The 12,260-nt window shown below is 37.1% G+C and overlaps 1 protein-coding gene across 5 annotated transcripts in view; it reads left to right on the top strand.

Moving 5' to 3' along the window:
- Nucleotides 1–12,260, top strand: part of si:ch211-191a24.3 (tensin-3) — a 35,396-nt gene that overhangs the window by 5,563 nt on the left and 17,573 nt on the right. For all 5 annotated transcript variants that reach the window (XM_043220088.1, XM_043220089.1, XM_043220087.1 and 2 more), the window contains 8 exons: nt 393–502; nt 1,085–1,145; nt 1,275–1,350; nt 1,470–1,599; nt 2,600–2,677; nt 2,807–2,908; nt 8,696–9,526; nt 12,000–12,106. In XM_043220088.1, the coding sequence (XP_043076023.1) occupies nt 393–502; nt 1,085–1,145; nt 1,275–1,350; nt 1,470–1,599; nt 2,600–2,677; nt 2,807–2,908; nt 8,696–9,526; nt 12,000–12,106 (1,495 nt within the window). The remainder of the gene's footprint in view (nt 1–392; nt 503–1,084; nt 1,146–1,274; nt 1,351–1,469; nt 1,600–2,599; nt 2,678–2,806; nt 2,909–8,695; nt 9,527–11,999; nt 12,107–12,260) is intronic.

The following is a 12,260-nucleotide window of genomic DNA, read 5'->3' as shown; positions in this document are numbered from 1 at the left end:
TGAGAAGAAGACTAAAAGTCAGACTTACCTGTTTTTTAATAAACAGAAATGTAAACTTGGTTGGTATAAACAGAATGTTTATATTCAAAACATTCCAATTTAATGTTTTGAAAAACTAAAATGTAACCGTTAATAATGTGTTTGTAGAGTTTATCTAATTATATAATTATTTGATATGGATTTTATTATTTTTAATCTTGTGGTGGAATCTGGGTTCCATGCTTTTTTTTGTTTGAAAATATTCATGCATTCTTTCTTCCCCCTAAATCCTTTTTGCTCATAATTGCCAAGTAAAACCAGGATGATGCATCTTTATTATTGACATCATCTGAAGCCTGATTTATTGTTTCTTGTGTTAGTATGAGGGACTGAGGTGTTTGTGGATGTTTCAGGTATGTGCAGGTGTTTGGCAGACTCCTGACCCATCAGATGCGCATAAACTCTTCCCCGCTTTTCATCTACAGCGTTAATATCCATCCCATTCCTGACTTCCACCCCACAGGTGATGAAAACACCCTCATGCCGTCAAATAAGTGTAAAGTGAAATAGTGTTTTAAGTTTCCACATCATTTCAGAGTTTGTCGCCTCAGTTATTAATCGTACAGAGAGAACAGATCGCTCTCAGTATCCCTCAGTTCTCCAGGTCTCTTGAGAAAAATGCTTCAGTAATCTTCGTTAATTAGTCAACCCAAAAAGCTCTGTTATCTTACTTTCGTCTCTTTCTTCTGTGGAACACAAATGAAGGTATTTTGAGGAACGTCTGTAATCAAATTGCTCTGGTGATCACTGACTTAACTGATATAACTGATCACTGATATCAATTCTGTATGCAGGCATTAAAATGAACCAAATTTTAGATTCTGTAGAAAACATTTCTGTATCAGATTCTTTCAAATCTGTTTTATCTAAGCTATGACATCCATGTTAAATTTACAGTTAGCTTAATTATTTCCTACTATTGTTTATACGAAGGAAGTTGGAAAGAAACGTCTGAGTCCAAGTTGATAGTTCAAGAAGATTTCTATAATGCGAGCTATAAAAAAGGTACAAAAAGGTATATAAAAAAAGTTTTGTTTGTTTTCAGCCTGTCAGCTGTTTATCAGAGTGTATCAAGACACACAGACAGTTTACACATCAGGAGTGCAGTAAGTCACCAGATTTGATGTGAATACAGTATAAAAGTGCTTTTGTGAAATGCTGGACATATTATGTGCATCATGTTTCTCCATGCGTTTATAATGTGTGTATATTTAGTGCTTGTATCTAACCCTCAGTCAGGTTGCCATGGGTCAGTCAGGCAGAGTGTGTTTTTCTCTGGAGCCCCCACAGATGCTCAAAGGGGATTTCATGGTGAGACGTCTCTCTGTCTCTTACACACACACACACACACACACACACACAGACAGACAGACAGACAGACAGCACAAAAACTGCACACGGTATCATCTTCTTTTCTTCTTTCTCTGCAGATTGCGTGTTATCATAAAGACGTTTCCGCGAGGACCCACGAGACAGTGTTTGGCGTGCAGTTTCACACCGGCGCTCTGCGCGGAGACCAACTTAACCTGCAGAAGGAAGACCTTGATCATGCAAACAAAGGTACACACGAGTGTTTCTGGTCAAATCTTTTCACTCAAAAGTGTCCCAACAGATAAGAATCTTAGAAAGTATTTCCATTTGCAAAATAACAAACCAAACCGTGTTTATTTTGTGTCTAGCTCAAACTCTTTTTTTTTATCTTTGCAGATAAATCAATAGAGACATTGTTCGAAATGTTGGCTTCTGGTATTTGAAAAGTAAAGCTGGTTGACAAATGTGATTGGAAAATGTTTATAGTAAACGTGATTTATTCTGCTACGACACTGAATAGGAGAAACGAACTTGATTTTCTTGGACCAGAAATGGACCAGGGTTATTAAGTTATTTAAGTTAAAACATAAAACAATCTTTACCTTTTAACTGAAATAAAACTACATTTTAAAACTATTTAATTTTATTTGTCAAGAGGGCATTTCTCGTTTTTAATAGATAGATAGATAATAACAATAATAGTATTTCAGTGATGATAAAATAACACCCAAATGGATTGAATATGATCAGACTCTTTGAAATGTCTCTAGGGTACTTCTCTCATGGAGAGTTATGTAACTCCATTAAACTTTTTATTAAATAATGGGAACATTCCTGGATTACTGGCAGATAGGTGTTTATCAATTTTGTATCCACATTGATGTTTTTTTTCTATAAATAATATCCATCTTCATTGTTATATGTGTACAGGTTTGTTTTTCCTAGTGTGTGCGTGACTAAACATGTGAGCAAGTGGCGTGTGTCTTTGGTAAATAATGACAGACAAGACGCACTGTGACCCAAGCAGATCTGAGAAAAGAGACAGACAGCTTAACTCTATCTTAACTTCATTCTGCTCCTTACGCAATGGGAAATTTTACTTTTGTACTTTTGGATGGACGGAAGTGAAAACAGTCACATTGCTGTGGTGCTTACAAGTACATCAGCTGTCATCGAACCTGTTTGTGTTGATGTTCCCACATTGCCTTTCATCCCTTTCAGTCATCATTTGCTCTTGTCTCTATTCAAGACCCGAGATTCCCAGAGGACGGTGTGGTAGAGCTGCTCTTTTCAGAAACGGCCGACAGAGACCCATCCCTTGCTTCAGGTATCCTCACATTTCTCTGGAAAGAAAGGTGTTTTATGGATCTTAGTGAATGCGGATTATTCAATGTGGCTGGATCAGGTAGAAATTAATGTAGTTATGAATTAGCATTCTGTGTTTCTCCATTTCAAGATTGTGGCCGCTGGAGGAACAGTTCAGCGGCTGTGATTGAAAATAATGCTCTGGATTCACTGCAGACTCAGTGGGACTTCACTGAAAATCTTACAGCAGAAGGTAAGAATGGACTTCTCAAGCTCTTCATAGCGTCTCGAATACTGGTATAGAATAGAATTAGAATTGAAATGTTTTTCTTTTGGAAGAAATACATTTTTATTCAGCAAGGACTAAAATAAAGTAATATATAATATAAAATAATTTGAAAGCTATAGTAAAGCATTTATTACGCAACAGAATAGATTCTATTTATGATCCTAAATAATCCTGGTCTTGTAAACTTTTAAACTGATAAATGTATAATAGTTAATAAAAAGGCTTTTGAGATATAACATTTTTAAATATATATTAGAGTTTCATTGTATAATTTATAGTAATATTTTTGATCAAATAAATGCAGCCTTAAAAATAAGTCTTATTTCAAAACGTTAAATAGTTTTACTGATCCTAAACTTTTGAATAGTAGTTAAAAGAAATGTACATATTAACAAATTAACATACAAAAGTCCAAAAGTATCAACTTGAATCTACTTTTAAAACGTGATTATCATCACTTAATAAATCACTTTGTGATTTTTTTTTTTTTTTTTTTGCTTTACCGTGAAAATGTGTATAACAGCATTGATAGTAGAATTTTTGATTGAAATACAGAATTTAGACAAAAGAAAAATGAGATGTGAACTACATTACTGAAATATTTACCTAATATTAAAACCTAATATTATAAAACTGTTGGTCAGTTTTAGAATATTACTTGGACGAAATTCTGCTAATTGGCAATGTGATTATAAAAATAATATAAAAATGTCCTATTATTACTAAATGATCACTAGTCAACAACAATTGTATTTTTTAATCCGCCAAATCATTTACACAGAAACATATCTCTCTTTTTTGCTTTTCTCAGTAAATCACGTTTAGTTTTATATTACATGCACGTTACTACATCTTTATTAACATACTGAAAACACGCTAAATCTGGCTCTGCATTCACTAACTAATTCGGGACGTGTTTTTATAGGCCTCTTGTGGGACTTGAGTGGTGAAACCATGGATATTGTGGGATTTATTTTAGGATAGTAAACAAAAGCATGAATGCGCACGCGAGCGGTGTTTACTTCAGGATGCAAAGAATCATGTTCTGAGGCATAAAGACTTGTAATGGTCTAGTAATTGTGAAGTTACGGTCCGCTACAGGAAACACGCTTTACCTCTAATAATGTTATTAAGTCTGGGCACTGTTTTGCTGAGGTTAATTGGAACGTACGAGACCAAGCAGGACTGTTCAAAATGAGTGGAAAACGTAACCTTTCACAATAATAGTAAAGTTCTTGTGTTTGACCTTAATGTAATCTTGCTTGGCCTTAGGCCTCGAGACCATAATGAGCTCCAAACCAGGCCTGCCAGCTACCGTAGTATCACCACAGTACTCAGCCCTGGCTGTTTGTAATTACTGTAGATGTTAAGGTTGCTGCGCTAAATGAGCTGCAGTGAGACAGAGCTGCTCAAAATACATGGTGTTTTGTTGAAGAGAGCGAGTCAGGATATCAAAGCAGAGGGATGGAGCTCAGACATAACAGACCGAAATGACTCATTTGTTGTTCAAGAGCCAGACGTAACGAGTGGACTTTGAGTTTGAGGTGTCTTCTAGACAACAAATGTGCTGAATGGTGATCGCAACCGTAATAGTATGTTAGCATTTGGATTGTTTGTAATGTGATGATTTTCTAGTCTACCGAGGTGTCTACTCTTTTCAGTCATCAGACATTTACTGTTTTAAATCAAGATTGTATTGCAAAAAATCATTGTCTTGATTGAATTTTATGCCATTATTCCAAAGTTGCGGGTATTTAGGCAGAAGTTTGTCACGTGAAAGACGGAAATTCAATGATGACAAGGTTGACACAAGTTTAGCGTTTATTTCAGTATAAATCATTTACATCGCAAGCAACCAGTGTCTTTGATATTTATTTCCGAAGTAGTACATTTGATAAAAACATAACAAAACATAAATTTGTCATTTAAAATAAAATTTTATTTTACAGAAAAAATAACAAATCTCTCTTTTTTGGATATTTGGATATGGTAAAGTACGTTTTGGAAAAATTGGAGTCTCTAAAATGTTTTAATGTTTATTTGATGAAATGTACATTTAAAAAAGTATTTATGTGAAATATTACTCTAATTTTTCTCATTTTCTAATTATTCTCATTTTCATTTTGAATGTAGTATAAAAGGTCTTCAAGCTGAATTTTCAGCGGCCATTACTCCGGTCTTCAATGTCACATGATTAATATGAAGATTTTGTAACATTATAAATGTATTTACCATCATTCTTTATTAAAATACATTTTTACTGACCCCAAACTTTTTAACAGTAAGCTATATTAATACCAAAATTCAGCGTGGCTCAACTATATGCAAAATTATGCAGAAGTACAGTAAATTGCTTCAAGGAGAGGGACTTGGTGAGTGTTTAGCTCCGTGAAAATGGACTTTGTTCAGTTAAAGTTCAGCGATCAGGGAACAAATAAGCTGCACTTGTCGTGTTTACCCTTCACTTCTGCACATAGTCTAGTGTTTTAGGGCGACGCATCGGAATCGGAAATTCCAGGGCCGGATATTTAAAGGTTGGGAGTTTCTGTGCACAACTGCAAAAAATCAATCCCAGCAGCTTAATGCGTGTGTGTCATATGGGACTGAGGCTTGATGCACATCTGGTTGTGTGATTCCGTCTCGGGCAGCCGTGTAATTTAGAGATACCTCATGGGTTGGAGCACAAACAGCCTTTACAATTTACAATACATAAACTCAAATATAGAATTACACACGCTCACAAACACACACTGTATGTCTGTAATTATTGCCAGTCGTAGCGACAAACAGTCTGAAAGACTTCTGCTGCCAAATGACTAAAAGTTGCATGCTTTTTCCCCTCTCTCTCTTTCTCTCTCTCTCTCATTTTATCTTTCTTTTGCTTTCTTTAAATCTCTTTCATCGCCGTGTGTTTCTTTTTACCTTCTACTCTTGTTCTTTACTACACCAATGCCTCCCTTATCTCTCTCTCTGTCTCTTTTGCGCTCCGTCTCTCCACCCACACATAACTCCGCCTTTGTGTTTACATTCCCCGCTCCATATTTGGAGGGCTCAAGGTCCTCCGAGCGTCCGTTCGTGCTCTACAACAAGCACATATGTGTGTGCGTACAGCTGTATTCCGAGGAGCATTGGCCGGATCAAGCGGAATATTGCTTCCCAAGCCAGGATTTTCCCGTACACCCAGGAGGGGCACCTGAAAGGGGTTACCTGTGTGTGGAGGTGGAGAGAGAGAGAGAGAGAGAGAGAGGGAGAGCGGGCAGTACTGTAAGAGGAAAAGGAGGAGGGCAAACGGGGGAAAGGGAGGAAAAAGATTGACTGAGAAAAAGAAAAAGAAGAAGAGGAAAAAAAAGGAGACCCAGGGGAGCTGTTATCACCTTATGGGAAAGAATGCAAGCTGCCTGTCTGTTTAAAACTGCATGAGGAGAGAAAGAGAGAGCGGGACAAAATGGGCACAGACGCCTGCAGGATAAACACGGTCAGGACCGCTTGCCTCTTTCCTTCCTTTTTTTCCACCTCTTTCCTTCTTCATTCGAAAGATGTCGTTTGTTTGTTTTTTTTCCCCTTTATTTTTGTGTTGTACAGGCTCTCTTTGTGACTTGTGACTCTCAGATGTCTTTTTGCTCTTCGTCATAGTTTCCACGGTCAAAGTCATCTCAGATACCTTTGGGGTCTGATTCGAGAGGATGTTTCTGGAAAGCATTAGGTTTGTGACGCTACGTGCATTTTCGAAGCGGTGGTGGGATATACTTTCAGCGGCAGCACGGTTGATTTATTTAGTGAGTTGCTGAAAGCTCTCGTGATAAACGGACGCAGCGGTGCTTCACTTATCAAGAAAAGCTGCAGCACAGGTCACGTTTAAAGTACTTTCGAGAGAAACAAGAGGTCTCGGGTTTTGCATTTGTTGTTTTGCGCAGTTTGTCATTTTTCTCAGTTGTTTCTGATCTATTAATATTTATTTTAGATTATGATAAAGTTTGTTTGATAGTATGATGACTATTGAATCTGAGTTGTTGGGTGTGTGTTTATATCCCTGTGTGTGTGAGTGTGTGAGAGAGTTGCCAGCTGTGGCGTTTTATCATGCATGCCTGGTATTTGGATTTCAGCCTCTTGAGACTAGAGAAGCTTTACTGGTTTAGTTAAAAAAGTCTGTGTTTTTCTTGACATACTAACTAGTTTTGCCATTGTGATCTGGCTCAGTTTATAATAGGTGTCTTTACTTACCATGTACATGCATCAGAAATGTATGCAATGTACTTAATGTGTTCGTAATGTATTGCATAACATGTTTGTCGCTATTGAGGTGACACGGTTAAGGTTAGGTTTTGTGTGGTTACAGAACTGCAGAAAGTACATAGTATATAAGTATATTAAGACAATATTAAGAGAGTATGTGTGATAGAATTATTTCTGATTGACAAAACACCACTTTTTACATAACATATATCTTGTCTGGTTTTCTATTCATCGCGTTAATCTTCAGAAATAAACGCTTCAATTAATTTTGAAGCCTAAATACCAGAAGTGTTTGTTTAAATATATTTTGCCTAAAAATGTGAGTTAGAACAGTTTGTAAGAGCGTAACTAACACAACAAGGCTTAGGATGTTGTATCATCTGAAAATCTTGAAATTGTTATAACCGAAAACTTTATTTTAAGATTTTAAGATCCGTTTAGAAGCGCAAAAATGGCTACTCGTTTTTGCGGTTTTACCTTCAAAAACACATCAACCCTGCTGCACTTAAAACGCATAGTTTTGTGTGGTGTTAAATATCAGTGTTTGCGTGTGTTTGTACAGGCCTGCACGTATGATGCTGCCTTCTGGCTTCTTGTAGAACAGTAGATATGTGTTATCAGTCATGATCATTGCTGCGAGACTCATGACACACGACACTATCTGCTGCGATCTGTGTTCAGCTGCTGCCCCGACTGACTGATGTGTCTTCGCCAGAACACACACACAACGGCCACACAAAGACATCCAGGTCTGCTTACCTGTGTGTTTGTGTGATGACTAAGATGTCTGCAACTCATTAGAGATTTGTTAACATTTCCACTGGACCCCAGACTATGACACACGCCAGTGAATGTAGGACGAGTGGGTGAAGATAAGGGGACACAGGTGTGACTGTTTTCAACACCTATGTGTCACCATGGTAATTCTTTACACTTTAAATTTGTTATATATAAAGAAACGAGTAGTCATTTTGACCGACTTGTTTAAAAATGAAGTACATGTCAGAGGTCATGGATGCCAGTTACAGCTGGAAAAATTTCTAAAATCTGCCTTTTGCTTTTGCGTGATGCTTCATCCACACCAATAGGTGTCAGTATATATTTAAAAAGTTTGTATCTATGAAAACTGATAAATGTCAACGCAATGTCATAAAACAATAAAAGTTAGGGGCATGCCAGCGAGAAAACATGGTGAATACCATAAACTGAGGAACTATTTTAATGGAAAATTTGCTGAAATTTATGATATGATTATTTTATTTACAATAAAATGTCAAAAAAAGTGGCATTATACAATAGAAGAACATTTTGATGGTTTTGTACAAAAAAAGGTTAAAATAAAAAATACAAATATATATATTATAAATGTGTGAATATAAATATATACATGTAAATAAAAACTTTTATTTTGGATGTGATTAATCACGATTAACAGTTTGACAGCACTAATTTGAAAACGCCCGAGGTCAACTAATTTTCTACTGATTGTACTAAATTGTTGTTTTTTTTCTTCCACAGCCAAGCAAAAAGAAGGGACCCGTTCTCTGAGCAGTGACTCTGGACTCTCCAGCTCCTCCCAGTGGACTGGAGGACAAACCTCTAGGCTCCCAATCAGCTACGGCTCTGAGGAGCAGCCCCAGCTCCCCAGAGGGATCCCGGGGCTCAGAATGGAGGAGGAACGAGCTTCTCCAGGCATCATGAGATGTGACCCTAAATCCAATCAAGCTACATTCGATCATTCCAGTCATTTAAATGGTGTAACAGTATTCACAGAAAGAGAGACGGATATTATAGACGACGACGATGACGTCATCGCTCCGAATGCTGCTTTTTCAGACTCTAAAGACACACTATCTTCAAAGGAAATGCCTGGCTTGTCTTCAGGTGAATGTCAGAACTCTGTCCAGTCAGATGATTGTCAAAGTGAAGCTCCTCCTGCCATATTTAGAGATGTGAATTCCTCAAACACACTCTCACACACTTCAGTACCTTCTGGATATCAGACACATATATGGGTAAAACAGCAACAGTCCACGTCTTACATGCACGCTCCATCAGACCGACTGGAACGCAGAGACGAGATGGAGCTCCAGAAAGGTGGAAGCAAACCGTCATTACCAGACAATGGCTTTCCGGAGACGCACTCAGAGCCAGACAAGGATGATGAGTTTGCAACGCTGGCTTTGGATGTTGATCAGTCAATCGAACAGCTCAATCAGCTGATCTTGGACCTCGACCCTGACTTTGAACCAATCCCCACACAGGCAAGGAGTCACATGACCCGCTCGGCCTCTGTTCAGACCAATGGAAAGAAACATTCGGTTGGAAGGGCCAAATCTCTCCAGTCAGGTAAACTCCAATCCTGATACATTAATCAATTCTGTATCAATGTATTGATTCCAACTAGCCAGCAATTGGGCAAAATGCCATGATATACTTTGAAATACCGTGGTGTATCATATAAATGGCACAGTATATGAACATAACAAGCTTTTTACATATTTAAAGTACCATGGTATTTCTATCTGAGACCATCACAGTACCGTGGTATTGTCAACGGGTTCACAAACGTGAGAGATAGGTCAAAATTTCTGCACATGGCCACAAATTAACGTTTTTAATTTTTTAATAGAGGCAATATTTGGTATTTTTGATTTTACACATAATATTCTGTAATTTTTAATTGAAATATATGTAAATATATAAATATATTATATATATATTACATTCACATTTCAAATACATGTGCCATTTTTGCCTTGTTCACAGGATGGGCCCTCAGTCTAGTGACTTTTTAAATGAATGTTTGAGGCTGCTATTGGAAGAGGCTTAATTTATGATAATAAATGCACACAAGTAACATACAATGGTCCTCTATGTGCTGCTCCTGACAGGTTTGCTAAAGAAAATAAAGTCCCACCTTTCATTTCTGTGTGTTTGGTTGTGTGTGTGTGTGTGTGTGTGTGTGTGTGTGTGTGTGTGTGTGTGTGTGTGTGTGTGTGTGTGTGCGTGTACGTGCTTGAATATGTAAACATCCAGGTCTAGTATGGAGTGCTTGCATAGTGTAAATGTGACCTTTAAGCTGCCTTTTATTTTAAAAACGGACACAATCACAATCCTAGCAGTGCAATAATAAAGCCCTTGATTTAGTTATGACGCCCCATTTAGTAACTCCTTCATAATGTTATATTGACTGCTGCTTTTACCAAACACATCTGTGATGCAGACGGCTTGAACTCAATACTCTGTCTCCTTTGACCTCGGCATACTGAGCGGTTCTTGTTGCTTTTGAAGTGCGTCCTCTACTTTGCTTATGTCCCCTGTCCATTCTGTTATAAGATCCCAAGGTCCTTTCTTAATGGATCAGCCCATGTCAGAGCAACTCTGACACCTGGAATGAAAGGCCTTTGAGTAGAGTGGAGAATTCATCCTGCTGAACAGAAATCTATGCAACCTATGAGTGTTATTATTACTGTAGTATGTCACCAGATATATGCCCTGTGGTGTGTGTGTGTTTGAATACACATGGCGTAAGGGCTGAGGAATGCCTTTGAAGTGAGCGTCTACTGACACACAAAACATGTTGCCTTTCCCCATCATCAAGTCTCAAGGATTTTGTTTGTCTGTACAGTGATAGTTAACAGAGCTTAAACTGTTGCCCATTTGTAATGAATTATTACTATGTTTTTAAAATCACTATGAAAAACTGGGGCCTGAAATTCTGAGACCACACTGATAATAAGGGATTTATTTATAGAATCTACACTTTTTATTTGTGTCATTGGTGATTTTTTTTGTATAGAGGATCAGATGTTTTTGAGGCTCGAAATGGTCTTTGGAGGATCATGCTGAAGAATATGTTTTCATGTAGCTTAAGTGGTGCTGTCATTAAAGCAAAAGACTAAATAATAACTTAATGATACAATATTTTGAAATTGAACTGTTATAATATAATTTGCAATGGATAAAATTGTTCACAATAGTATAATAAAGCAGAAGGTATCAAAAAATGCCCTCAAATCAATAATATTGTGAATGTACTGTATGTATTTATTTATATCATTTATAAAAAAAATCTATTTATTAAAGGAATAGTTCACCCAGAAATGACCCCATATTTTCCTCCCCCGAAGGTATCCTAGATGTACATGACTTTCTTTTTTCAAACTGAAACGGTCTTTATCCTGGCTCTTCCAAGCTTGGTAATGCTCGCGGATAGCGGCCATTATTTTGAAGCCCATAAATCAGATATATTCGCAAGAGCTATATAAAGTAAATAACTGACTTGTTGTTTTCCACAATTCACAATGGATATAACTTGAGTTTCAAAATAATGGTTGTTATCCACAAGAATTTCCAAGCTTGGAAGAACCAGGATAACATTTTTTAAAACTCTGACTGTGTTTGTCTGAAAGAAGAAAGTCATATACACCTAGGATGGCTTCGGGGTGAATAAAATATGGGGTAATTCTAATTTTTGAGTGAACTATTCCTTTTAATCTATTTTTTTTACTACTACTGTTAATATTATTATTAATATTATTATAATTTATTTTTGTTGTTGTTGCTATTTATTTGAATGTTTGTGGAATGCAGAATGTAGCCCAAAGTCAATGACCCTTGTTTATGTAAGGTCATGAACTTCTCCTCAGGGATCTCATCTAAACAAGTTTGTTTGAGAGCTTGCTATTTTAATTCCTGTTGGTTGTTCGATGTTGTGAGAAAATGATCCTCCTATTTCAAATCTGAATGGCCTGTCACAGTTAAATGCGATTTGTCAAGCAGTGAATATCAGCTGAATTCAGTGTTTCTGTGTGTCCAGGTTGGAGGCAGAAACAGCTCAGTGATGTCTCTGAATACTCTGTGCTGCGAAAGGCGGGTGGCGACCGAATGCAGAACAACCAGAGATTCTTCTTTGGAACACCACCGGTACAAATTTGACAAATCGCCTCGTAACTGTATAGCCTCAAAACATAAACATTAAATATTTAACTGGAGTGCGATAAAATCGCTTACCAACCCTGTGCAAATTTTTGCCCAATGTCAACTAAAATACAAGTTTAACTTGTATTGCACCCATAAC

Source organism: Puntigrus tetrazona, chromosome 20 (assembly GCF_018831695.1).
Source record: "Puntigrus tetrazona isolate hp1 chromosome 20, ASM1883169v1, whole genome shotgun sequence".
NCBI classification, from domain to species: domain Eukaryota; kingdom Metazoa; phylum Chordata; class Actinopteri; order Cypriniformes; family Cyprinidae; genus Puntigrus; species Puntigrus tetrazona.
The sequence above is the reverse complement of the archived record's forward strand: the minus strand, read 5'-3'. Positions and strand labels throughout refer to the sequence as shown.